Genomic DNA, 27,975 nt, shown 5'->3' with positions numbered 1-27,975 from the left:
AGGTAAGTCATTGACATCATTGTCTAGTTCAGGGTGGCCTGTGATTTATGACTATCTTGCCACAGTTTTCAGAATGATAGAGTTGTACGCATTTAACTCTTTATCCAGATTATGTATTTTTTAAATGCTAAAGCAGTAGATTTTAAGTATTCTAACCACAAAATCACAAGATAAGTGTGTGAGGTAATACATTTATTCATTAGACCTATAAAGCCATTTTGAAATATGTGGATATTTCAAAATAAGTGCCTAATAAATAAGTGTAATTGTATTTGCAAAGTAAAAAAAAAATGAATGTTAAAGAAAAGAGAAAATTATTTCAACATCAGAAAGATTATCACCTATTTCTTAAATAGTGTGGCTGAGGAGTAGGCTAACTTGTTCCTAGCATTAGTAAATGGTTTTCACTGTTGCTGTTTTGCCTCACTATCTCATATCTTTCTTATTCCCCAAATAACTGATAAATACAATGAGTCTTACCTGGAATGCACAATAAAAGAAACATCAAAGAAAAACACTAGTCATGTGACCTAATCAATAATCTTCTGGCTTACAAGAATGATTGCTGATCTGTGGACAATACAGAAATTTTATCAAGAGAACTGTTTACTAACCACAAAAATACATTAACCTTCCTGTGCTGATCTATCTACGGCTAAAATTAGACTCCTTCCACCCTCATATAAGCTTTTGCATCTCTGATCCTGAAAGGTATGATCTTTTATCTATAGGCTATTTGCCAGTAAAGTTCATTTATTGCCTCTCTGGGTCCTGACTTTACTCAGCGACAGTGAACTGTATTTTCAAAGTTACACAGGGTAATCTTTGAAGGGTCTTGGTTGTTGGGATGGGCTTTCAAGTCATGCATCATACACTCAGATGTATCTCTGCTCTTGGAGATGTCATTCCCATAACACTTCTCTGCTGTAGTCATCATGGCCTGAGTTGAAGTGCATCTGTGTCTGAGGCACAAGCCAGGGTAAGAAGTCAGTTTTGGAGAAGACGCAGGTAAGAGAAAAGATGATTTAGTTAACTTGAAAAGCATCTCTCAGAGAGCATGAATGAAATACATTGCTGAATACAAAATTATTTGTTTCCAGCAGGGTCCAGCTTTGTGTCTTTTTTGTTTAAATTCAGGATCTCACATTTATTTATGATTCAATTAGATGGAGGCTAAGAGACATTTCACAATATTTAATGTATTATTCTTAACATGATGCTTCTCAGTCTAAATCAATGTTGTCAGGAAGGATTTATATACTTAAATGTTACTAAAATCTTAAAAGAGATTTGTAGATGAATTTTTAAATTGTCTTATTAAATTAAAAAAAAAAACCCACAGAGCCAGATATAGGGGTGAAAACCTGAGAGATCAGGAAAATAGGGAAAGCCACAGTTTACCTCACATCACTAACTCCGCAGCTTCCAAATGCACCTACTTCCTGTCTACCCACGACTATATGCCTTGCTGTTCTGCCATCTGATATGCTCTCTGTCCATCTATATCACTTCCTCTTCCTATAGAGCTCTTTCACTTACTGTCTGTCTGTACAGACCTCCAGACCTCCATGGTTAACTAGTGTTGGAATTTAAGGTGTGTGCCATCACACCTGGCTCTGTTTTCAGTGTGGTCTTGAACTCACAGAGATCCAGACAAATTCCTGACTGCCAAGTGATAGGATTAAAGGAGTGTGTTTCCGTTGCCTGACTTCTTTGTTTGCTTATAATAGCTGTTCCTTTTCCTCTGATCTCCAGCCAAGCTTTATTTATTAAAGCACAAATAAAATATCAACACAGAGATTTTATATGGATTATATCTATCAATATATATTATATTAGAAACAAAGACAGAATAGAAATTATTTGTATTAATGCACTGAAAAATGTAGTAAACATATTAACATGGATAACATTTTACATAAAATCACTACATATTCTAGATACACACACATATGCACTGAATAAAAAGAGTGTGACACATGTCAAATATTGGCCAGTCAATCTAAACAAAAGTGAGAGCTTCTGTTTCAGTGAGAGACCCTATCTCTGAACAACATGGCAACCAATAGAAGAAGATAACTAATGTCCTCCTCTGGCCTCTGCATGTGAATGTATAAGTATGCACACTCACCTACACATCATGCATATGTTTATACATTTACATACCATACACACACACACACACACACACACACACACACATCTGCCCCCAAAACAAAACTTTTTTTCAAAATTAGTGAAAGAAAATGGTTTTGCAAACCCTATTAAGATCTAGCTCTAATTTCTTCAACCCTGTTTGCATACAGCTATCAGATAGGGAAGCCCAATTCGCACTGATAACCCCCACACACCTGCCAGAGCCCACCAACTCCCATCTGTAGCTGGTGAGTCTATGTTTCCCCACCCCACAACTCAACTCCACCCACCCTACCACTCCTACTCATCCTAGGTGTCCATACTTGGTCCATTCTCTAGGCATACTACTGCCTTCCACTACACTCAAGGCTTGACCTGCACACCACTCCTGTCTTGGAAGAGGTACTAGACCCACAACAACTCTCCCCACCCACTGTGAACTGCTTACGGCCACATATCCCCCTGCCTCTTTGCTCCACTTTCTTCATACACTTTATGAGTTAGGGAGACCCAACTTATGCTACTAACCCTATCCACTTCTGTCAGAGTGCTCTTGCTCCCATCCCTGGTTCTGGACTCATGCTGGAAACCCCACCCACCTTTAAATTTTCCTGAAGACATACATCCTATACCTGCCTTCCAACTCCCACCCCCAAGACCCTCATATTAGGTAGGAAATACCAGACTCAAATCACCAACTCCATTAAGAATCATTACCTGAAGAAGCATCCTGACCTCTTCCCTCAGACTCCTGAAAATTAACAGTGAGAACCCTCTGACTACAGAACCACTGCTCCTGTGCTGTGAAACCTCACTTAACCTGAGTTGAGCTGGGCCTACTCCTGAAACTCCATTAGAATTTCAAGACTGAAATGCTCAAAGGCTGAACCTTAAGCCCCATATTGGGGTAAGAGGAACAGCTTCAAATACCCATTCAACAAAAGAGAGATAAGATTTCCATACCAGGAAAGAGTACCAATGATGTACCACCAGATGTCTGGGTCTCATCACAATTACACAAAGACAAGTCACCAAAATAACAAGCTTCCACAAAAAATTAATACTCCTATAGTAATGTTCTGCCTGAGAAAGGCAACTTTGATGAAATGAAAGGATGATTTCAAATAGCAACAATAAACATGATTAAAGAACTCAAAGATGATATAAAGAAATGCTAGAAAGAAGACTTAAAAAATGCAAACAGTTGAATACATACTGAAAATAATTCAAGATATGGAAACAGAATTTAACAAAGAGACAGAATCACTCCAAAAAAAAAAGACAAAATTGAAATAAAACTAAGAAATAAAAACTCAAAAATCCAAACAAAAATTCCTAAGAAGGCCTTGCCAATACACTGGATGAAATGGAGAAGAGAATATCAGGACTTAAAGAGATGTTAGAGAAATTGGATCACTCAATGAAAGAAAATGTCAAATCCATAACCAAACCAAACCAACACAAAACAAAACAACAGTCAGACAAATAAACGAACAAAAATCCAACCAATAATGGAACATGCAGGAACTCTGGACACTATAACAAGACTAAACCAATGAATAGTAGATGTAGAAAAAGAAAAAGAAATCCAAGTTGGAGGCACAGAAAATATTTTTTAAAAACAATAGGAGAAAAACTTTCTAATTTATTTTAATAAGTAATTTAAATAATTTTTTAAATGCCTATCAAGATCCAAGAGGCATACAGAACACCAAATAGACAGGGTCAGAAGAGAAACATCTTGTGCCATATAACATACAAAATACTAAATATATAGGAAAAAGAAAGTATATTAAATGTGGCAAAAGAGAACGGTAAACTCACATACAAAAGTTGCCCATCAGAACCACACAAGATTTTTCAATGGAGGCTGTTAAAGCTATAAGGGATTGGACCAATGATACAGAGGTTATAAAAGACCAGAAATGCCAGCCCAGATTGCTATACATAGAAAAACTATCAGTCATAATTGAAGGGAAAAGAAATTATTCCACAATAAAAATATATTTAGAGAATTTATGACCACTAAAAAAGCTCTACAAATGATATAGAAAGAATATTTAAGTTTGAAGGGAAGATTAAATATACACAATAAGGCACAAGGAACAAATAAGCAATTTCAGAAACTGAATCAAAGGAGGTCTAATAGAATACAGCAGAAGCCACAAAACGACAGGAATTATACATGTTACTCAATAATCATTCTAAATATTAATGATCTCAACTTCTTTGTAAAGAGACACAGACTAACAGATTAGATCAGAAAACAGGATTTATCTTTTTACTGTCTCCAAGAAACACAACTCACAACCAACAAGAATACTACCTTAGGGTAAAATAATGGAAAGTGGTATTGAGAACAAATACAATCAAGAAACAAAATCAAGAAACACATGAGGTATTCAAATATCTTACAAAATCAACTTCAAACCCAAACTAATCAGAGGAAATAAAGAATAACTGTTTACCTTCTAAAGGCAAAATTCAACAACAGGATATTAAAATTCTAAGCATGTATGTACAAAACACAGAAGCACAAATTTTACAAAAGAAATACTATTAGACTTCAAACAACACTCTACCCTCACCAATAGACAGATCATCCTGGCAAAAACTAAATAGAGAAACTCTGGAATTAAATGGCACTGTGGTGCCTGAATGAGAATGGCCCCCAAAGGCTCATATATTTGAGTGCTTGGTCTCTGTTGGTAGAACTGTTTTGGGAGGATTAGGAGGCATGTTGGTTTTGCTGGAGGAGGTGTGTCACTAGGCATAGCCTTTGAGGTTTCAAAAGCCCACATCAGGCCCAGTCTCTCTGTGTCTCCTGTTTGTGGCTCAGATGTAAGCTCTCAGCTACTGCTCAAGTGCCTTACTTACCCCCAGCCATGATGGCTCACCCTCTGAAACTGTAGACAAGTCCTCATTTAAATGCTTTCCTTCATAAGTTGCCTTGGTCATGGTGTCTCTTCACAGCAATAGAAAAGTAATGAAGACAGAATTTGGTGCCATGGGATGGTGTGACAGGCCTAACCATGCTTTGTTTTTCCTTTAGAAATACAGACATTGGGACTTCGGACAAGACAAGTGGTTGAACACTATAAGGAGGGCATTATGGGCCATCCTAGGAGAAGCATAGAAGATGGTAGTTCAGTGAGCAATGTGGACTATGGAGGCCCAGCTCAAGAGGTTTCGGGGGGAACAATATCAGCAACTTGGCAAGAGACCATTGTACTATTTTGACAAAGAATGTGGCTGGTTTTTGCTTTTGTTCTAAGAATCTGCCTGAGACTAAATTGAAGAGTTTTGGACTAATTTCATTAGCAAAGGAAATTTCAAGACAACCTAATATTGCCCATGTCACAAGGTTATTGCTCATCACTGTTATGCAAAACTACAATGAATAAGTGCAAGCAGGGCTAAAAGGAGAACAAAATGCTCAGTTTAAAGAAAAAAGGAGCACCAGGAAGTGTACAGTCAACTTTTGTGCTCAAAGAGATGAGAAGTGTGAAGAAGAGCCTTATGTGAAATGGAATAAAAGGAGTAATATTCTCAGGGCAAGATTTCAGCCTGCTAATCATGCAATTTGTGAAAACAAAATGCCTAGGTAATATTCTGCTCCTAAAACAAAGGAAAGCTTTTTCAACAAAGGAAAGCATCAATAAATCAATTATATACAGAAAAATAGTGCAGATACTCTGAGATCCTTAAAAGAAGCCAGATTACATTTGTTGTTCTCTTATTAATGTGACTGGACCTTAGAACGCTTCTGTGAACATTCTAACCTCTGAACTTGGAATCCTAACACCTACTCCTACCTTGTATGAACATCTATGACTATTCAGGTAGTGGCACCGTCACCCCACAGATAAGGTAAGCCTCAAAAAATAAACGGATGGTGGAGAAAATGAGGATATGTTCAGCAATAATTATTATAATGAATTATTTATTTTGAAGTGGGAAGAGGGTAGGTATTCCTTTTACTTCTTTGTTTTTCTATCAATTGTTAATCATTGAAATTAAGCCTTACTTGACATAAATAGAGCCCAAAATGATTTTCAATATATTATCTATTTGGAGAAATGGAGGAAACTTGGTGAGAAGGGACGAAAAACCAAGTTTTTATTCTAGGCAATGTATTTATTAATGTAGCATTTTAATGATCACTTCCTTAGTACATTCTAGGCTCATGTGCTACTTACTAATTATTCTAATATTTTACCATAATACTCACCAGGAGAAATTACTGGCAGTTCATCTTTAATTGGCATATATTTATGTAGCTCAAACCACAATTCTTTTCATACTGTTTGGTAAGACATCATTTGCTGAACACTCTTTTATGACTCAACTGCTGACTGTTCACGTTCATTATTTTACATAGCATGACACAGCAAATCACAGTCTTTACCATTTCCATAAAGACATTAAAAATATTTAGAAGAGATTACTCTAGAACTAGAGTGTGGTATAACTGAAACAGCAATTGGCCATATATGAGAATAAATGAGCCAAAATATAGCTATTTATAGGAGCTAATGCATAAAATAATGAGTAGGACATGGCAAAGATTAAAAAGATATATTTAGGGATGACAAACATTGGTTTATTTTATTATCCACATCTCTTTGTATTAAATAATTAAGAGCTATTTGGAAATACCACTTTTTATAATAAGGAAAATGAGCCCTTCTCTTTTATTGACTAGCTACAAGTCACATTTCAGTGCCCTAAAAAAAAATCCTTTGTCAAACTTCTTGAACTCCATTTCAGGTAAGACACCTTCTCTAGGCATATGCTCAAAAAGAAATATTCCTGTCATTGTATCCATGATGGCTATAACTTAAGCAAATTTTCTCTTTCATTAGGGGACAGACACTTGGGGCTAATTGGCTCATTATTTCATCTCATTCACTCATCACATTGTCTGGCATAGAATATCCCTTCCATAGATATTTATGAATAAGGAATATGCCAAATAATGCATATTTGTTAAAAAAATATTCCCCTATTATACAATGGTAAGTAAAGTTATCAAATAAAAAAAATGAGCATGGGAGAGCTTTTTATTTTCTGATATATTCTTTGACTTCTTTCTTCAATGACTTGAAGTTTTGATCATACAAGTCTTTCACTTGCTTGGTTAGAGTTACCATTTCATATTTTATATTATTTGAGACTATTGTGAAAGGTGTTGTTTGCCTGATTTCTTTTTCATTCCTTTTGTCAATTGAATATAGAAAGGCTGCTGATTCTTATGAGTTAATTTTTTATCTAATGACTTTGCTGAAAGTGTTTATCAGCTGTAGGAGTTCCCTAATAGAATTTTAGGGTCATTTATATATCATATCACATCATATGAAAATAAAGATACTTTGACTTCTTCCTTCCTAATTTGTATCCTTTTGATCTCCTTCAGTTATCCTATTGTTCTAGCTGACTTCAAGTACTACAATGAATAAGTATGGAGAGAGCAGACAACCTTGTTTTGTTTCTGATTTTAATAGAATGTTTTGAGTTTCTCTACATTTAAGTTGATATTGACCGTGGGCTTGCTGCAAACTGCCTTTTATTACTTTTGGTATATCTCTTGCATCCTTAATCTCTCTAGGACTTTTATCATGAAGGAGTGTTGAAATTTTGCAAAGGCCTTTTCTGCATCTAATGAGAAGATCCTGTGTTTTTTGTCTTTCAGTTTCTTTAGAGATACTTGCTCAACCATGTTCATTGCTGTTCTATTTATAATAGCCAGAAATTGGAAAAAGCCTAGCTGTCCCTCAACAGAAGAATGGATAAATATTGTACATTTACACAAAGGAGTATTACTTGGCTATCAAAAAATATGACATCATGAAATTTGCAGGCAAATGGATGGAACTAGAAAAAAGTCATCATCCTGAATAAGGTATCCCAAACCCAGAAAGACAAATATAGCTTGTTTTTGCTTAGATATGGATATTAGCTGTTAAATCAATCATAACCAAGCTATGTTATAATCTATGTAAGTACAGAGAGTAGATATAGATTAAGGGACTAGAGGTAACAGAGAGAGAGAGCTTGATAGGAAAGGTAAATAGAATAGGTGATTATGGATGGATGGGGGGCTGTGATGAGAAGATCATTAGGGGAGGTGGAGAGGAAAGGTTGTTGTGGGTTCGAATACAGGGAGAGACAGGTAAATTAAGGAGCATTTGGGGGATAGTATAGAAACTTAAGACAGTAGGAAATTCCTAAAATATATACATATATGAAGACTATCTAAATGAAATCACCAAATAATGGGGAAAGACAGTCCCAGCTAGCCATCTCTTGTCACCAAATGAAGCTTCTAGTAGTGGAATTGGGTGACATTTAATTGAGTTGTTGGCCAAACAGTCTTACTACCAAAGATAAAATTTTATAACATGAATGTCTGACTTTGGGGACTCATAACCAATAGTCAGAGAACACTCCTAGTAGACTGGTGATAGAAGTTTTATGGCAGACGTTGTCAGAACACGGGGAAAGCCAGTAAACAGAATGACATTGGTTGTAAACAGCTGCTTTTCCAATTCAAATGTCCATGATTAGTTTCCTAAAGTCTTATTAAATTGTAGATAGTAATTTAGGATTGCTGGTTTCCACTCATGAGTCTATGTTTCCAACCCTTTCTTAGCTTTCACATGATGCAAAAGATGTTGGGTCTCAGATGTAGTAACATTTGTACAAGAGCGGCTGTAAAGAAACTCATCCTTAGAAAAATTAAGCATAGCATTGGGAGTGAGGGCAAACATTTTCTCAGTGATAGGTACAGTGACTGGGGAAAAAAATTCGGATGTACTTCTGAAATAAAGACATGCAATAGGAAGAAAGCATTGCAAAGAATCTATTTAGTATGGAATAGGGAAAGCTGATTAAGTAAAACTAGAATTAAGCAATGCTTAGAATAGACTTATCAAAATGCAGCAATGATAGCAATGTGCCAATGGAAATATTCAGTATGTTAGATCAAGTCAGTTAACACTAGACCAACATTGTTTGAACTAGCTGAGACATGCTAGATGCTGGGACACTTGTAATGTGAGCCCAGGGTGCCAAAGAATGTATCCTAGGGAACAAGGAGTCTAGCTTAGATAACAGTGCACTGCTGATTGCTGTGATCATATCCTTATCTGTAAAGTAATAACGTTGGACACTGAAAAGCCATGTAGAAATGAGGCAAACAGTAATTGGTATATCATAATGTTATTTAGCTAATTACATTTGAGAAAAGGAGACTAAGAATAATTTTAAAGATAAAATTGTACCAGAAAGATGAAATAACCACAGAACAGGCTGAAATTTTAATGAGGTAGGAGTATAATGAACCTGTATCTCCAGGAGCATATTTTATTTTTAGATCTGCAATGGTGGCGAGTAGGAATAAATAAAATTTTATAAATCCACTGAATCTCCTGTCCCATTAAGGGCTGTAAAAACAGTGATTACAAAAACAAGGCTCTTTTGTTAATCTAGAAAACATAGCCTGCGGTTGTGATAACTTGGCACCTTATAGCTCCTTGCAACCCTCAAGAAGAGTCAAGCCTCTAAAACATGATTGGAAGATAGATTCAGAAGAGAAGAGAATCCAGAAGGAACTTCTACTAAGAAAGAGACCTATACTGGCTCACAGTCCAGATGGAGGAAATCAATTATTGTAGAGATGGCATCAAAATAGACAAGGGTCACCTTCTGAGGCCAATAGGGAGGTGAGGTCATGGGAACAGAGACTTCTAAAACTCAAATGATTCTCTGTATCAGATACTTTTCTATTACTGTGATAAAAAATACCTTGGCCAAGAGTTACAGAAAAGAGTTAATTTGTTTGATGACTCCTGAGGGATAAGAGTTCATCATGGTGACGAGGCATAGCAGTTAGAGCAGGAAACTGAAAAATCACATTTTCAACCAGAAACACAGAGCAGAAAGAGAACTGGAAGTGGGATGAAACTATGAACTCAAAGCCTGCCTTCACTGACATATTTCCTCCAGCAAGGCTGCACCTCCTCCCCAAACAGCACCACCAACTGAAGACCAGATGTTCAGATATCTGAGACAACAGATACATTTCTCATTCAAACCCCCATATCCTCTAAGCTTACAAGGTCCTCCAGGCTCAGCTTCTGCCAATCATGGTCAAAAATAGTTACAAGGGCTTTCCTTTTTTCCCTAAAAGAAGCCAAGATTTTAAATTTTATTAAAAATTTTCCTTTCAAAAGGAAAAACATCAAGCAAATGGAATCTCAAAAACCTCACTAGCCCAAGTAAAATGATCCCACTGAGATGAACACAGACTTGGTAAACACTAGGCTGTACTTTTATGCAGTATCAGAGTGACCATGGGTCTGCCTTGCTTTTTCTTTTAGTGCTTCAGGTTCTTAGAGAATGTTCTATCCTGATTATTCTAAAATGCTCTAACACCTTTCCCTCAGTAGAATGAAATCCCTACTAAGCAGGGACCTGTTCACCTAAAGTTGTATCCTCAGTACCTTGACTATGTGTAATACAAAGGAAACACTGAATAAGTAGTTTCTGGATGAATAATGAGTGATTGGTTCATGTCTCAATCCAAATAATCTAAGATGAACTGAGCTGTGACACAGGATCCTGATTCCAGGGTATGATGTCTAATTCTTAATAGTTCATGAGGCTTCTTTGAGCCAAGTCAGTCTCTATCTGGACATTTAAATAATAAAATACTCCTAAATTGTTTACTTTGCACATCTGGGTTTTTAAAAAATCATCAGGAGAAAAGGGAAAATAAATACACACTGATTCATGGTATGTACTCTATGGTGATCATGAAAACAGTCAGTTGTTATCTGAAGCAGTGTAAACAAGAATCTGCATCAAGGAAGCATGGTTGTACATGTTAACTCAGCAGTGACATACAGTGATAAACTGAGATGCTGTAGAATATTAGCAATGCTCCATTCTCTAAGAATTCTGCACAATGCACATGGGCACTAGAGGAAAACAAACAAACAAAAACCATGCAAAGGAACATTTAGTTCTTGCTAACAAAGGGGAAAATGAGCTTAAACTCAACAATACAAGAAAAGAGACATTTGTGACTACTTATAGGGATGGAATTCCTTTGCCTGAACAAAATAATTCATTCTACAGTGCTTACACAAAACACTTAGATGACACCCATGTTTTATACTACATGCTGCCATGAGAAAATAGTTGTGCCTTGTGCACAGCTTGGTTAAAATCAAGCCTTGAGTTCCACACAAGTCCCTCCCTCTACCCTCTCTGGTTTTAGACAGAAGTGCAATTTCTTTTAAGAGAGAAAAGACAAACATATTTAAGGACAGTTCAGGCCTTTTATAAAAGCATTTACTTAGAAAGAAAGTGATAGATTTTGTATCTCAACAAGACAACTTTGTAGAGAACAGGGTAAGAAATTGTTCAAGGGCAATGGCCTTGATTTGTGTTAGTAGCTCTGGCTCTGATCTAGGGGTGCTGCATCAGAATGATACTCTTGAACAGTTACTAGGACAGGCTGTAAGCAAGTCAGCAAAAAACAGTTTATCCTTGTGCTGAGAATGCTGCTTCCTATTGAGAAATTACTTGTGGCAGAATTACCTAGACATAAGGCAGCAGCCAACATTCCCTAGGTGATACAAGTGTGGGGAAACTGGCAAAGGGTCAAACCTATCACCTGTTGGGCAGAAGGCAAACAGCTCCAGGCTCTTACCTAGGACTATGGGTCTGCTTGTGATGCCTTAGCCAGTCAAGGGCATAACTCAGCTGGCTCCCTGATAGGACTTCTGGGCAACACTATTCATTTCCTCTGGTCCAGAAAATTGATAGAGTGTGTCAGGAAAGGAGAACAATACACCTTTCAAGAGCTATCCCAAATCAAATGTAGAGAAGTATGCTTGTAAGCCACTGTAAGAAATGTATAAACGCACACGCACACACACACACACACACACACACACACACACACACACAAACACACACACTTGGATCCTCAAAATGGTCCTAAGCACACCCATGTCTTTCATACTCATACTGCAGGGAAACCAAACAGCTAAGTTCATATCTACAGGAGAAAACCAGTGACTCCAAACCGAGGGAACTTGCCTGGTGTCCCAGGACCCAGAGAACACCTATACCTATAAACTAATGGAAGCTCTCAAACTTCTCTTTAAAAAGCAAAGATAAGTAACACATTAATGACTGTTGACTCCTACATCACAAAACACCCCTTGCTCGGCTCCTCTTGTTTTTCTCTGTAGAAATAATAATCCTAGGCCCATGCATGAGAGCCTGTAAGCTCTCAGCAGAATGAGACCATTTTTACCACCCAAATAAAAAACAACACAATGCTGCCTTTCCTGGTATTACCCCTTCCCACTTTCTTAAGCATTAGGACATCTAAGTGTTCCCATCTTAAACAAGGTGACTGACTTCACTAACTCTTCTGATTGCTGGATTTGTTCCAAGCTACAATTACATATTTTTAGAAGCTTTCTAATAAGTATAGAGGAAATGGCTCACAATATGTTTTTGTATGCAGCTTTTATTTTTGGTTGTGAAGCTAGCCTTTAACGGCTGAGCCATCTCTCCAGCCCTGTATGCAGCTTTTAAATAATTCAGTTTACTGAGACCATTAGCCTTATGTTTCAGGGGTTTATTTTTCAAGACTTAGTTTATTTTCATTTGTGAGTATGCATGTGTTTGTGGGTGCCCATGGAGGCAAGAAGAATGTCAGGTCCCATGAAGCTGGATTTACAGGTGGTTGTGGGTCACCCAACTCTTAAAAACCAAACAAACAATTCAAGTGATTACAACCTAGTGCACAGGATGGTTCTTCTGGAACTAGTATGGCCGTGGTTTCCCTGATCATCACCCTTTCTAGGATTACTGATATACATATTCATGTATTGATACCCAAATTTCAGATTTTTTAGTTTTGTAAAAATCCGTGTCCTCTAAGATATGTGACCATTTCAAACTAAAGTCCTTAGGATACAGAAATTCCATCTGACTCAATACAAGAAATCTAACTCCTCCTTTTAAATCGATAAAGTAGGGAGAGTCTTGTGGTAGTCTTAGGCAAAAGCCACACCCTTTATCAACTTGGACACAGTTATTGAAGATAGATTGTCCATCATGCTTTTCATCCCCAAAAAAGATTTTGGGATTTACATCTCTTAGGGACAGTTATGGCAGGAGAAGGGGATTGGAGAGAGAAGTGTCAAGATTAGCATATGAAAGAAGCCAGTTGGCAGAGGAAGACCAGATTCCCTTCTCCACCTGGACTATATACAGTAGAGTACATCTGAGAACCACAAATAACAACAAACAAACAAAACTGGTGACATACAAATGTGGGCTCTTGGGTGTTGTGTTAATGACCTCTCTATAGAGAGTAATTAATCTCCTGGGCTACTCCTTTTCGAACAGATAATCCACTCCCTACTCTTTTTTCATGCTCATTTCAGGAGTAATTTCCTCTCTTCATAACTGTCTCTATTATTGTTTCTAAGCCTGTCTCCACTGTTTGGGTCATAAGAGCTGAGAATTTCATCAGATGTCATGAGACACAGATCTAGACCTGTGTCAGTTTGGTCTTATGATTTGAGAGATTGTAGTAGTAAACTTCTGCTGTTGGTGCCAATTGAAAGGAACGTTATGTTTGAAACACTTTTCATCTTGAAGGCTTTGTTGAGCATCATTTGATTACATGACCATAAATTTCAGATTTTGTGTAGCAGTGCTCACTGCTTGCTTTTCGGAATAGCTTTGTTTGGCACTCATCTTTGGATTTGGGCTTGAACTTTATTTCTACATTTTTAGGTGTAAAGGCCATTTGAAATGATCTTGGACCACTTTACAGTACCAGTTAATATGAGACTAGTGTTAGGATGCCTTTGTCATGCCAAGGACACAAAGATTCAGGAGCTGGGAATGTGGCTCAGTGGTAGAGAACTTGCCTAGTACAGGCAGAGACTTGGGTTGGATCCCCAGCACTGAAGAGGTAGAGAGATGGGCAGAAAGGGCAGAGGTGGAGGGTACTTGAGAACTGCTATTGTAACTTCTCTAGGAATGGTAAATGAGAAGCCTGTCCTATTTTGCTTGCTTCTAGGGAGAATTTCTACTAACCAGCCCATTTCAAGTGTTAATTCTGGAAACTGAGGCTGAAAGTCCTTGCTGCTGGTTTACAAATAAGATAGCAAGCAAAACTGATATGATCTAAATTTGTTTTATTGTGTCATAAATATGTAGTTCAGATCTGTTCAAAGGTATGACAAATTGACACTGTCTTACCTTATAAACATATATTCAACTTCTTAAAAATCTATTAAATTATATATTAAGTTAATTAAGCATGTCTCATAAAATACTAAAATGCATCAGATATTATATACCATCAAAAGATACATCATTCTTGAAGCAAAAAAAAATTATAGTGACAGTAAGCATCTAAAAATATTTTACTAAAAGCACAGTTCATGTATATAAACTATCTGTTGAGTGGTAAGACAAAATGTTAAGTTACAAAGTTCTATATTGGTTGTACAGATTTTAATAAGGATTTTATTTTAAAATAGTTTATAAAAATAAAATATTATAGTCATTTGTTTTTTCCCCAAAAAGTCATAGGTAAAGGAAATAAGGACTTGTAAATCACAGTGGGTGTCCCTGAACCCTAGCATCCACCAGGAAATCCCAATGGGTGCCCTGAACCCCAGCATCCACCAGTAAATCCCAATGGGTGCCCCTAAACCCCAGCATCCACCAGTATATCCCAACGGGTGCCCCTGAACCCCAGCATCCACCAGGATCAGTTGGTGAGCCAGCTGGGAGTAACCTCTCTAACCTCTTAAACTTTCTGCTCATTCGTGGGTGTGCCCAACAGGAGCTGCATGTACGTGTTGAGTATATAAGAGACAGACATTATGGTTGGTACACACTACCTGAAGACTTCCATGATGAAATACTTTGATCACAAGCTTAGGTTAGAAACATAGACAAGACAGACAGACACACATGCTCATGCATCATGGCATACTTCAAAATCGTGCATCACCCACATTCCACAGCAGCTCCCCTGAAGGACTAAAACATCAAAACTTCAAGTTAACCAAGGATGCTTGGCTCTCCCCTCTGCGCATGAGCTGTGCTTTTTCTCAGCAGTGACTTTATTCCTTTGCTTCCTTCTAACTTCCCCAAGACCTTTAAGGACTGCAGACTCAGGCATGCAGAGATGGTACTAGTCCTAGTGGCATAAATTTTTTTCACCCCTAAACATGAGGAAAAAACAAACAAGAAAACCACTTCCCCATTTGTACTTTTAATGTGTATGGCAATCCTGAAGAAGACCAGAATATTCATGAAGGCAGGCCACTTCCCTGACAAACCAAAGCTTTTTTTTAAAAATAAGAAACCAAAGCTTTTTTTTTTCATAAGAAAGAGACATTTTATTTATTTATTTGTTTTTTTGTTTGTTTGTCCATTTGTTTATTACCAAGGTCAAATAAATAACTTCAGAGATGCCTGTAGTAGGAATTTGTATCCCAGTATTGCAGGCCTTGGTCTCTGGAGAGGCAATGAAAGTGATCATTTCAAACCCCACATAGGATAAATAAGAGCGAAGGATTGGGGTCTCAAACCAGTGTTCTAACCCTCTTGTATGTTACACTCAGTTCAGCATGGATCTTGGGGATGCTCCAAGCATCAGGGACTCTTGAGGACTTCCCACTGGCTGAGAGGGATGTGTCCTGCACTCCAGAGGCCCTCCATTTCTTGTCTCTACCCCTTGCACTTCATGCTACAGTGCAGAACTGGAGTTTCATTCTAAAAGGGAAAAGGCTAATATTGTATTTTGAAATATTTTTTCACATAATATTTCAGTCCAGTCCAGTTAATTGAATTCAGCCCAGTCCAGTTAGTGGGAGGTTTGGCCAAAGGGTGGAAAGACCTATATTTGATCCTACTCTTTGCATACACTAAGAGAAACAGGATCTAGGAGGAAGCCTACTGATACACCAATGGATCAATTTCCCCAAATCCCATTAACCATTTACCCAGCATGCTGACTGTCCTAGATAAGGAACATATTTCTTATGATTGCAATATCTCAGCAGGGAACTGTAGATGCGACCTGGTGGTAGAGTGTCTCTTCACATGAATAAAATATGGTATTGTTAACAATACAATAAGAACAAAGAGGCTGTCAAGGAAAGGAAGAAAATTCTGCCCTATTTCTTAATGGGCTAGATGAGTCCTTTGGAAAATGGAGGTTATCTCAGCAGGCTACCTTCTAGTGTTTATCACTTAGAAAGGGAAAAAAGTATTACCTTAAGTCTGCACAACAAACTTCAGATTTCAATGTTTTGCTTCTACTGAGTATCTAATTGAACCTACCAGTGATTAGTTTAGGCTTTGTGACTTTACAACTAGTTTTCTATTTAGTTCTAGGAAGTGTCATATCTTAGAAGTGCAGGGTTTGGATTAAGTATTGCTTAATGTTGTAGAAGAAATAATCACATCAAGATTCTAACAAAAATCCTGGAAACCGGTGGCCTCAGGCTCTAGCAGGACCAGAGACCACTGGGCATTCAGCCTTCTGGGGTCAAAGAGGACAGAGCATATAGCCAGACAATACTGGCTGCTTGGGACTCTGGCTTCAGCAGGATGATAAACATAAATTAAAACTATAAAAATCTTTGATTTTCACATCTAATTTTATATATGGCTATATGTATTCATGGAAATGTTTTTGCATCATTTATATGGTACCAATTACTTTATAAATGAGTGGTTACATAAATTAAGATTGTTAAATTACTCAAGTTCCTTTTAGCACACAATAAAAGTTTTTGAGTAGTCTCCACAGATTAAGCTTAGCCAAGAGTTCCAGTATGTCAATCAAGGAGAATAATGTATATTTCTGGATACTCTGAAACATGTAGCTAATCAGCATGCTCATGAAGTACAGAAATACTTGTCAAAGATATACACATCTTTTGATGTTTGATGACACTTTCTCAGAGTGGACAGAGGCCTGAACTATGCTAACTGAAATAGCTAAAATATTATGATTTGAAACATGATTTCTGTATTTTGAGTCATCACTGCCTTAAAAACATCTTAAATACAGGTTGCTGATACCTGAAAACTGTTAAAAATTCACTTTAAGGGGTTAGAGAGGTGGCTCAGAAGTTAAGAGCATTCATTACTCATGCAGAGGACTAGATCTGGCTCTCAGCACCCACATGGCAGCTCATAACCACCTATAACTCCAGGCCCAAGGAGTCTATGCCCTCTTCTGGCCTCCCCAGGCTATGTGATATCTGTAAAATTCATACAGATTCTCACATATATGTATAAATAAAAATATTTTGAAAGATCATTAAAAACTCTCCTCAAACAATAAAAACAGTCTTAACTTCTTAAATGCATAGATAAATCATGTTTATAAATATATCAGTAGCTGTAGCATGATTTATGCTTTTAATTTCTTTACTATTTCTTTTAGCACAATTGATATAATACAAACTTGGTGATTATAATCTCATACTATTTTCTTTTTAAATCTATTCTACTATTCATAACAAGAATTCTTCTTGGAATTCTTTGTGCTACATACTTAATATATAACCACAAGTATTTATTTTTTTAAGGGGTACTCACTCCTGAGAACAAAGTAGGATTATCTTCTGGTCTAGTATAGGGTCATGGCTTTCCTGGATTTTAAGCTTTGGGGAACTATTGGTTGGTACAATGATGTTATTCTTGTTTAGACCTTGTGTTTTAAATCTTGAAAAATTGAAGTCTTTTGAGACAGAGCAGTTGCAGAATAAATTCTTTGTGATATAGGGATTCCAATTATCATATAGCAGACCCAAATAGTCCATTCTAGTCTTCAGATAAACTAGAGAGAGAGCTTTAATGGTCTTTTTAAGCCAAGGCCAACACATCTAAACAGCAAGAAGTAGACAGAAGTAGGTAGCATTCTTCAGTTCCCCAAGAGATTTCTGGAACCATAGATCTCAGCGATGAACTGAGGCAGGACAATAAAAAGAACAGTACAAATGGTCTTATAAAAGTGGCAATAAAACTAATATGTGAAAGACATAATTTTGCAGAGAGGAAGATTGCAACACATGCTCCACCTTCACAAATATGCATACCAAGAAAGCTGGCACTGTGTAAACAACCCACAGTGGTCCCCGTCTTTTGTAAAGAAGTTCACTGAGTCTCTAACATTTCTCTCTCCTCTGGACCACTTTCCAATCCTTGGAAGTGCATGATTTCTTAATAAACCATTTCTGCTATGACTGTGTGTGTCTCCTCTAAATTCTGTGTTCTATACAAAACAATCTAGTATCGAAGCAGCAGCCTTCCCCACTCCCCTATACTCATCGAAACCAAAACTAAGATGGTAGGTTACTGACTTGAAGGCCCTACAACAGGGGAAACATCTGAAAGGTGCTATTTGATGCTTTATAAAGGCTTTTCTTTGTAGCTTGACAGCCAAAGAGCAAACGAAAAGCTCAGAGGAACTAAAAAGACTGGTGTGTTGTGTAATAGGGGAAATTTAGCCAAAGCTAATCTCTTTCTCACTGAGGGAGACTGGGGAGAAGCTGAGTGAAAGGACCAGGATAAGGCCTTTGATGGACTCTGATATGGTAATGTCACAGGGGAGGTGGGACAATAAATATTCTCTATAAGATACGGGGGTACTTATATGTTAAGCCAGTCCTTGGATGTTTAGTAGTACAGGATTATGTACAAATTCAATTTCCTGAACCTAACACATACATGCTCATTCTTTAGGTGTGTTAGTCATAGGTTTTTTTTTGTTTGTTTGTTTTTGTTTTTTGTTTTTTCAAGACAGGGTTTCTCTATGTAGTTTTTGTGCCTGTCCTAGATCTCGCTCTGTAGACCAGGCTGGCCTCAAACTCACAGAGATCTGCTTGGCTCTGATTCCCAATTACTGGGATTAAAGGCGTGCACCACCACCGCCTGGCAGTTTTTCTTTTTGTCTCATACAATAGGCAGCTCTATTCAGAGCACCAGACAATTTATACTCTGTGGTTTAAGAAGACTCACATGAGTAAAGTATACAATGACAAGGACAAGCTACACATGGCAAAAACAGATTTTTTTCATAGAGGCTATATATAAACAGTTAACAATAGCCAGTTGTAATGAAGTAGACTTGCTTCTATCTGCTATACCTGGAAGGAGCATGAAAACATATTCCAAGAAGAAAGTGAGATCACAAGACTCTTGTCTTGTTTTCTTGGTGTGTTCTCACAAGCACTCAGAATTCTCATACAACTCTGTTCTTGGGCCATGTTCCAACAAGTAGGGTGTTATTTTTAGAATTTGTCTTTAGTTTTGATATAAACTCTAAATATTAAAAAAATTAATTCCTTATTTTTAGCATTTCATTTTAACTCATACATAGTTTTTGTAGAGCTCTTATTACAAATTACCATTTTAATCAATTTTTTGAAACAGATATTCTTTTCATTTTAATCAAGAAAGCTGCCCATTTGTGATCTTTAAACTTTTAACTGCCTAGGACATGAAAAATAAACTAGTTCAGAAGTAGTGAATGTTTCCTACTGAGGAAACCCTAAAGCCAGGCTACAATCCACCACCCTGGAGAGGTTAGATAACAAGGAGGGCCCAAAGTGGGATGCATGGACTACCCTGGGAAGAGGAAATAGAATAGATCTCCTGGGTAGACTGGGGGCAGAGGGGTGGGGATGGGGGAATGGGAGCATGAGAGAGCCAGTTGGGCAGGTTGGGGCAGGATGGAGGGAGAGAGTAGTGAACAAGCTGTCCTGATTGGCAGTGGGAAGTGCGTTTCCAGGCTAGAGATAAACCTGGTGCCAGGGAAACTCATAGGAATACACAAGGATGACCCCAGCTAGGGCTCCTAGCAATAATGGAGAGGGTGCCTGAATTGGCCATCTCCTGTAATCAGACTGGTGACTACCCTAATTATCATCAGAGAGCCTTCATCCAGTAAATGATGGAAGCAGATGCAGAGATCCACAGCCAAGCACTGGGCGAGCGCCAGGAGTCCTGTTGAAGAGAGTGGGGAGGGATTGTATGAACCAGGGGTGTCAAGCTCATGATGGGGGAACCCACAGAGACAGCTGACCTGAGGTCCTGGGAGCTCACAGGCTCTGGACCAACAGCTAGGGAGCCTGCATGGGACCTACCTACCTAAGCCCTCTGCATGTGTGTATGACAGTTGTGTGGCCTGGTCTGTTTGTAAAGCTCCTAACAGTGAAATCAGGACCTGTCCCTGGTGCTTGAGCTGGCTTTTGGGAACATATTCCCTATGCTGGGTTGCCTTGTCAGTCTTGATACAGCAGAAGGAGCTTGGTCTCTCCTCACCTTGATGTGCCATGCTTTGTTGATGCCCCTGGGAGGCTTGTCCCTTTCTGAATGGAGACAGAGGAGGAGTGGATGGGGAGCAGGGTAGATAAGAGGTGGAGGAAGGAACTGGAGGAGAGGAGGAAGGGGAAACTGTGGTCGGTATGTAAAATAAATGAAAAAATTTAATAATAAAAAAAGTAATTCTAATCCAAAACATACCTACCTCTCCTAGCTAACACAGATGGTAATTTTTCTTAGCAGAAAGGGGAGAGATAGATAGATAGAGAATAAGAATCAAGGAACAAGGGTTCCAAAGAGGAAGATTGTTTGGAGATAAGCAACATCTAGAACTTAAGGTGTGAATGTTTTACCTTGTATTTAGAAGAATGAGAGATCTAACTAAAGATAACTTGGCTTTAGGGTTTCCTCAGTAGTCATATCTTTCTAATGAAGGAAGTTGCTCTTTGTATGATACAGCAGCAATGCTCTGTGGCAGAAGAAAACCACCTTTGTGTGAGTATAACCTCACATTCTTGCTAGTATCACAAACCAATACACACTGAACAACAAGGGGCTTTATTCTTTTTCCTACATGGTTAATTCAAGAACTAGCTAAATACAAATGGTTGTACTTAGTAAATTTCCAAAATAATATGCAATGTAAGTATTTATTTTTTCTTAAATGAAGATTCTCTTAATGTCTGACTGTGCAACTATTACCAAAGCAAGTTAGGGACCTTGTAGTTAGGAATTCCAGCTCAGATATGTGGGCCACAGTTGAAGTACTGCTTCTCACTCACCAACTGAGACTTTGCAGCATCCATTCCAGCCTGAGTAGCCCATCTCCTTCTCATATGCAACATCTCATTTACCCCTTAGGGAGTGACCTCATAGGGAAAACATGCAGCGTAAATTATGACACATGGTGACTAGAAAATATGAGCAGCAGTTCCTGAAAACAAAGGCTATTACCACAAGTAAGTGACTGTCTTGAGTAACTGTCCTCCAAACCAAGCAACCACCATCTTGGAAAATTCAGCTGTACCTCTCTGCCTTGCAAGAGATCATCCAAGCCTTTCTTGTTGATTGTTTAAACCCCAGCAGAAAGGGGCAGAGAGGGCTGTGAGATTCTTACCTGAGTATCCAGCTGTTCCCTACTTGGTAACTTAAACAGCCTGGGAAAGGGCCAGAGTCTATAGAGGCTAGAACTGACTAGAGAAGTTGAGCTCCATCTATGCTGATGGGGGGAGGGGCTTACCCCTGCTGGATAAGGTCTTTCAGGTGCACCCTGTTGGGGGGAGGAGTGCCCCCACTCCTATAAGTAATTTGTCCTCACCTAGGCTCCCTGAGAAAGCCCAATAAATTCATTGGTTCCCAAAGTGAACTTTTGCAGAATCATGTCTGTGTTTGTAATTTGGGTCCTTAGGAGAAGGGATAGACATTGGTTAGGCTTTCCCTGGGAAGGCATTTTAGGAACAATGGCATAGGAAAAGGAAAAGGAAAGGATTTGGCAGGAATTATGAGAGAAGTTGGTTGGAAGCATCTTCCATGAAAAGTCTTTAGAAACAAGAGCAATTGCCATATATCCTTCCAGGGTCCCTGACTCTGAAGAAAATGCATTGTTCTTATCCCAAGGCATATAGCCAGTACCCATATTAACTGTCACATAACTACCTATGGCTCTTGAATATAATTTTAAAGGATCATCACAGTGCATTTGATTACATATAAAAATTTACTTGTGACAATGGTACATACACATCACACAAGAAGGACTTGACATGCAAATAACATCATCTCAAAATGGAGCACAGTTGGATTCTTGGGGGATGCAGGTCATGGAAGGGATGGGTGATAGATCTCAAATGTTGAGACTGCACTTGAGAAAATTCTGGGCCGGGCAGCTTCAGTAGTTTCTGGGCTCAGGCACATTCCATTATGAGTGGAAGGGATTATAATGGAATGACATGGATGGTTTCTTATAATCAGAAAAGCACACTGACCTTCACACTACACAGGTGCAGCAGCATAATGAACCACCACGTGTATGCGCATCAATTCCTGGGAAAGAGTCCAACGAGGTTAACTTAGCTTGTATCCCAAGCAAAGAAAAACAGTGACATTACCCACACAGAGGAACATGCCCCACTCCCACCAACATCCTTTGCTTACAAAAGAAAAACATGTAAAAGGGAAAAAGCCACATAACAATTGTAATTATTTTGACTAAATAGGTAAAATATTACAAGTAATCTCATGCCACAAATAATTTGATTTTTAATTTTTAACACTTAACTTTAAGAACTAAAAAATAATAAGAAATTATGTTGTCTCTTTCCAATAAACAGAGTTGGTCTCTTTGGGGTCTTCAAGAGAGAAGTTTTATCTGCCTATTTCTTTATAAAAATTACATAGAAGAATCCTTAGATATGTGCTATGCATAAGTATTACTCAGAACAAAGGAATTGTGTCTATCATTAAACTGCTAAACATATCATGGATTTCATTTCAGTACCCTTACTTACTTAGGCATCTACTCAGATATAAAAGATCAAATAGTAAGTACTGTCCCCTTACAGGGATTTTCAAGTATAGTCCTATTACCCCAAATGTCCAGTGTCCAGTGTCCTAGTTAGTTTAATTATTAACTTAACAGCCTAGAGTCATCTCAGAATGAATCCTTAGTCAAGAAACTTATCAGATTAGACTGAGGTACCCATATAGCATGTCTGTAGGGGATTGAACTGATTTTGAACTTACATAGGAGGGGTCCAGCCTATGTGGATGGTACCATTCCAGGGCATTGGTGCTGAACTGTGTAAGAAAACTAGCTATGCAGAGGCCTGCAAGCAAGCCTGCAAGTAGCATTCCTTCATTGTTTCATATCAAGTTCCTGCTTGAGTTCCTGCTGTGATTTCTCTTAATGATGAACTAGAACCTGTAACTGAAGTAAACCCATTCCTTCTCTAAGTTGCTGTGGGCCAGAGTGGTTTATCACAGCAACGTACTCAGAGGAAAACAACTATTAAGTGATGTAGAAGGCCCCAGTTCACTATGGGCCATACCATATCCTAGACACATGGTCCTAGACTATGTAAGAAAGCAAATTAACCTTGAGCTTATGAATGAGGCAGCAAGCAATATCCTCTATGTTTTCTACTTCAGGTTCTTGCTAGAGTTTCTTCCATAGCTTCCTTAAATGATAGAATGATGTTTGAATGAGAATGGCCCCCATTGGCTCATATGTTTGAATGATTAGTCACCAGAGAGTGAAACTGTTTGGGAAGGATTAGTAGATGTGGCCTTGTTAGAGTAGGTGTGGCCTTGTTGGAGGAGGTGTGTCACTGGGCGTGGGCTTTGAGATTTTAAAAGCCAATGTCAGGACCAGTGTCACTCTCTCTGACTGCTGCCTGTGGATCATGGTATGAAGCTCTCATCCTTTGCTCTAATACCATGCTTGTCTGTTTCCCTCTGTGATGGCCATAGAATAACTATCTGCAGCTGTAAACAAGGGCCCAGTTCAATGCTAAGAGTTGCCTTGGTCATGGTGTCTCTTGACAAAAATGGAACAATAGCTAAGACAGATTATAACCTGTTAGCTGAAATAAAACCCACTTCCCTCCTAAATTGCTTTGGTCATATTGTTTTATCACAGCAACAGAAGATAAAAATATAACAGAGATTGGTACCAAGATGGCATATTGCTGTGATGGACCTGGCCATTTGTACTACTTTGTTGGGAGATTGTGAAAATACTTGGAACTTTAATGTGGAAAAGCCGTTGAGTGTTCTCTCTCTCTCTCTCTCTCTCTCTCTCTCTCTCTCTCTCTCTTTCTTTCTAGTGTGTGTGTGTGTGTGTGTGTGTGTGTGTGTGTTTAATGGACTGTTGTAATAGGAGCTTGGAATATAAGAATTCTGAGAGAAAAGCAACCCATTGAGGCCTGGCATGTGAGGTTTCAAAGGAAAGTAAAGACACATGGAACTGGATTAGGGGGTGTTTATGTGATATATTGGTGCAGAATTTGTGATTAGCTGGGACTGAAGAATCAGCTATGATTAGTAAGAGATCAACATCACTGAGGTGAAATTCACTGGGAAAATAGGAAAGTTATTTCTCAGGCTTGGCACATAGACACTGTGGTCTTTGGAGGCCAAGGCTGCATTTCCAGATGGCAGCCAAACTTAGCAAATAGTATGAAAGAGTTGCCCAGCTGATACTGATTTTAAAGGTATGAGGGGGTCATAGAGATCAGCTGAGGCTTGTCAAGGTGTGACAAGGTTGAAGTCCTTGTGAAGAGGACAGGGAATGTCATTAGTGAAGACAGGGCATTGGCTGCAATGGAAACCCAGGATATTGGAGATCCATGACAGTGAGATATCTGGCAAGGGCAGTTGGAACCTAAGAGGAAAGCTGTATGTGCTGCAGATGGCAGAGCTGGAGAAGCGGGGCTGCCCAAGCCCTTCTGGTGCCAGAAAACTATACAATGAATCCTAGATGTCAGACATTGCACTGTAGGATTTAGATTTACACTGCTAAATTTTGGGTTTGCTTATATGATTCCTTTAATGCCCCATTTGGAATAAGTATGCAGCTTTTAAAAAAATTAATTTACAAGAATCCAGTCAGGATTTCCTTATTTATTTTACATCCTGGCTGCAGCCTCCCTGCAACACTCCTCCCACCCACCCACATCCCCATCGGAGACCTTGGATTTTTAAAGTGGTAGAATTCTTAAAGACTTAGTATGATATTAACATGAGATCTTGAGGACAAGGGATGAATTGTTGTGGACTAAAATGATATGTCAGGTTGACGAGAGGTCAAGTGTCCCAGTGAGCTTCAGCTGTCAACTCAACATAACTTAGAATTGTCTGAGAAGGGATTCTCAACTGAGAGATCACCTGGATTAGACTGGCCTGTAGACACATCTTGGGGCAGGGCACTGTCTGGATTATTAATTAATATAGGAGGGCCCAGTGAACTGTAGGCAGCACCATTCCCTTGGCAGACAGTCCTGAATGACCTAAGAAAGCTAGCCAGGCATGAACCCGTGAGCAAGCCAGCAAGGAGTATTTCTCCCTAGTTTCTGCTTCAAGTTCCTGATTGAGCTCTTGCCCTAACTTACCCCAGTGATGGACTGAAACCTGTAATGGAAATAAGCTTCCCCCTCCTCATTATTTTTGGTTAGGATGTTTGATCATAGCAGCAGAAAAGAAATTAGAATTGTTGGGAGCCGTGCGGTGTGATTTCTGAACAGTATATGAGGTAATTGTCCAACGGGTCTCCGGAAAAGGCAAAAACCCACGGGGACAGTCTCACTTGGCAAGGACCAGTAGATTTTGGGACAATGCAGAATATTACTGGGACCACGCAGCCTGCATGCTCTCTTCTTTATAGTAATAGTGATGATTCTCTTGGCGGTTTTCGTGTCATTTTGTCAATCATGCATGGGACAGATAAGATCATTCCTGGAAACCCCATTTTTTCTCAATATCTTCCCCTAAAATTCTTTGGGAGCTGATGCTTCTCAGATTCTTGTTTGGGGATGCCAGCTGTCACTTCAGAACCCGGGAGCTGTTCTGATTCAGCGCTGACAGGATCAGAGGTAGATCACCCCCATTTCTGTAAATATGTTTTGAACGATATTGTTGTTCTTGAAAATGTGTGCCTATGTTTATCACTTTTAGTTTTGTAAAGACAGGATGTACCTGGCTCAATATTTGGTCAAGCTAGCAAAAGGATGTGTTGTTTGGGTTTAAGGATGTTTTGATGTAAAAGTTGGGAAAAACATATTTGACATACTTGTTTTTGCTTGAGGTTAACATTGGAGGATGGGAAAAAATTGTTTGTTACTACGGAAAAACGTGCTTGTTTTTTATGTATAAACAAAGACAGCTGGGGCTATTCGGGGCCAGCCACTTGTGTGAAACTCAACTGATGGTCGGACAATTCATGTCTTCATGCTGGTGCCCCTTCCCTATCTCAGGACCTGAACCCAGGCTGCAGCTGGACAGCAACATAGAATATTCAGCAACAACATACTATCAATACTTTAGAAACCTTTTTAAGAACAAGCATGAAAGAGCTAAACAGAGATGCCAAGCGTAGAAAAATGCTTATGAAATCTATGAGTGCTTTTAAAGCTAGGTATCATTTTGGTTCACGAGTCTTCATTTTGATTGAATGACCTCTTCTTCCCCTGAAGCCAAAGTTAACATGAAATCAATCAAATTAGCCTATTCCAGAAAAGAAAAAAAGCATCATATGATGTCAACATTCCAAGACTCTGGTGAGATTTGAAGCTTTGCTGACAAATGATCTGATTGGGTAAACTGGGAAAAGCGGATGGCTCTTTTGGGACGGGAGAGAGAGATAAATATAGATGAAGGAGGAATGTGTGTAAAATAACAATTAGGATGTTGAAAAGGCCATAAGGAATCATGCTATTAACTATATAAAAAACTATAATACACATAATTCTGTATATTTACATACATATATGTATATAATGAACTTTTCTTATCTGGGTTGACAATGCTTTCTACAAGAGCCAAGATCACCTAGCAAAACCCCCAATACCAGACATGAGAATCCCTTTTGAGTTGTTGGTCAGGGCTGTCCAAGATACTCCCCAAACACACAGCCTACTTCTATTGCCCTTGGTTGCCCCCAGAGGTAGAAAGTAAGTTCCTATTGTTAAAGACACCATGCACTTTGAAACAGGGCCCAGAGGCCCCTGAGCTAGAACTGACCTAAATGCCTTCTCCCTGAGGACTAGCTTTCATGGGTACCAGAAGTCACCATGCAAGCTTCCAAAGAAGAGAGGCAACTAACTGTCCTATCCAGCTATGATGCTTATGAATCATACCAATGATCAGCATGCCACAATAACCCTAAGGGTTTAGTAGTAGCATGCATACCTTTGTGGTAACCAACAGCTCTCTAATGGAAATTAAGACCTACTCAACAAGAGGGAAATGGTGCTGATACTGGAAACCTAGCTAACTACAGAGCCTTAGTGAATTTATGTATATTGGAGGTGAACCTACAACCTCTACTTTACCAATCCTATATAAACCTTAGCAACAATCTAAGCATTTGTCTTGATATCCATGGATATGTGTACTCTTTATCTCTCCGCAAGGAAACATCTCTTTGCAACAGGCAGAGACTACTACAGAAAGCCATAGCCAATCAAAATACAGAGATGTGGAGGCCAGTCCTATCTATCTACAAAACACCCCCACACCTAAATCTTAGGGAACAATGTGGAAGAAGAGGCAGAAATACCATACGCCAGAAGATCAGGGAGTTTGCTCTGAGATTTTTGTCTCCTAGTAATGTCAGAAGCTACATCCATAAAGTCTCATCAGTGTGACTGCCCAAACTTGAGCTGAGTGTGGACAACCATAACAGATATACCAAAGTGGGTGGGGGGAAATCCTAGAAGGCCTCCACCC

The 27,975-nt window shown here is 38.6% G+C and overlaps 1 protein-coding gene across 6 annotated transcripts in view; it reads right to left on the bottom strand.

The window, feature by feature from the left end:
• Nucleotides 1-27,975, bottom strand: part of Hecw1 (HECT, C2 and WW domain containing E3 ubiquitin protein ligase 1) — a 272,667-nt gene that overhangs the window by 163,764 nt on the left and 80,928 nt on the right. For 2 of the 6 annotated variants that reach the window (XM_036187474.1, XM_036187475.1), the window contains exon 2: nucleotides 22,518-22,575. The exons of the other annotated variants lie outside the window; for them this stretch is intronic. In XM_036187474.1, the coding sequence (XP_036043367.1) occupies nucleotides 22,518-22,544 (27 nt within the window). In that variant the 5' untranslated portion in view covers nucleotides 22,545-22,575. The remainder of the gene's footprint in view (nucleotides 1-22,517; nucleotides 22,576-27,975) is intronic. 6 annotated transcript variants of the gene reach the window in all.

This window comes from Onychomys torridus, chromosome 5, assembly GCF_903995425.1.
Source record: "Onychomys torridus chromosome 5, mOncTor1.1, whole genome shotgun sequence".
NCBI classification, from domain to species: Eukaryota; Metazoa; Chordata; class Mammalia; order Rodentia; family Cricetidae; genus Onychomys; species Onychomys torridus.
Note: the sequence above shows the minus strand (reverse complement) of the source record. Positions and strands in the feature narration are given on the sequence as shown.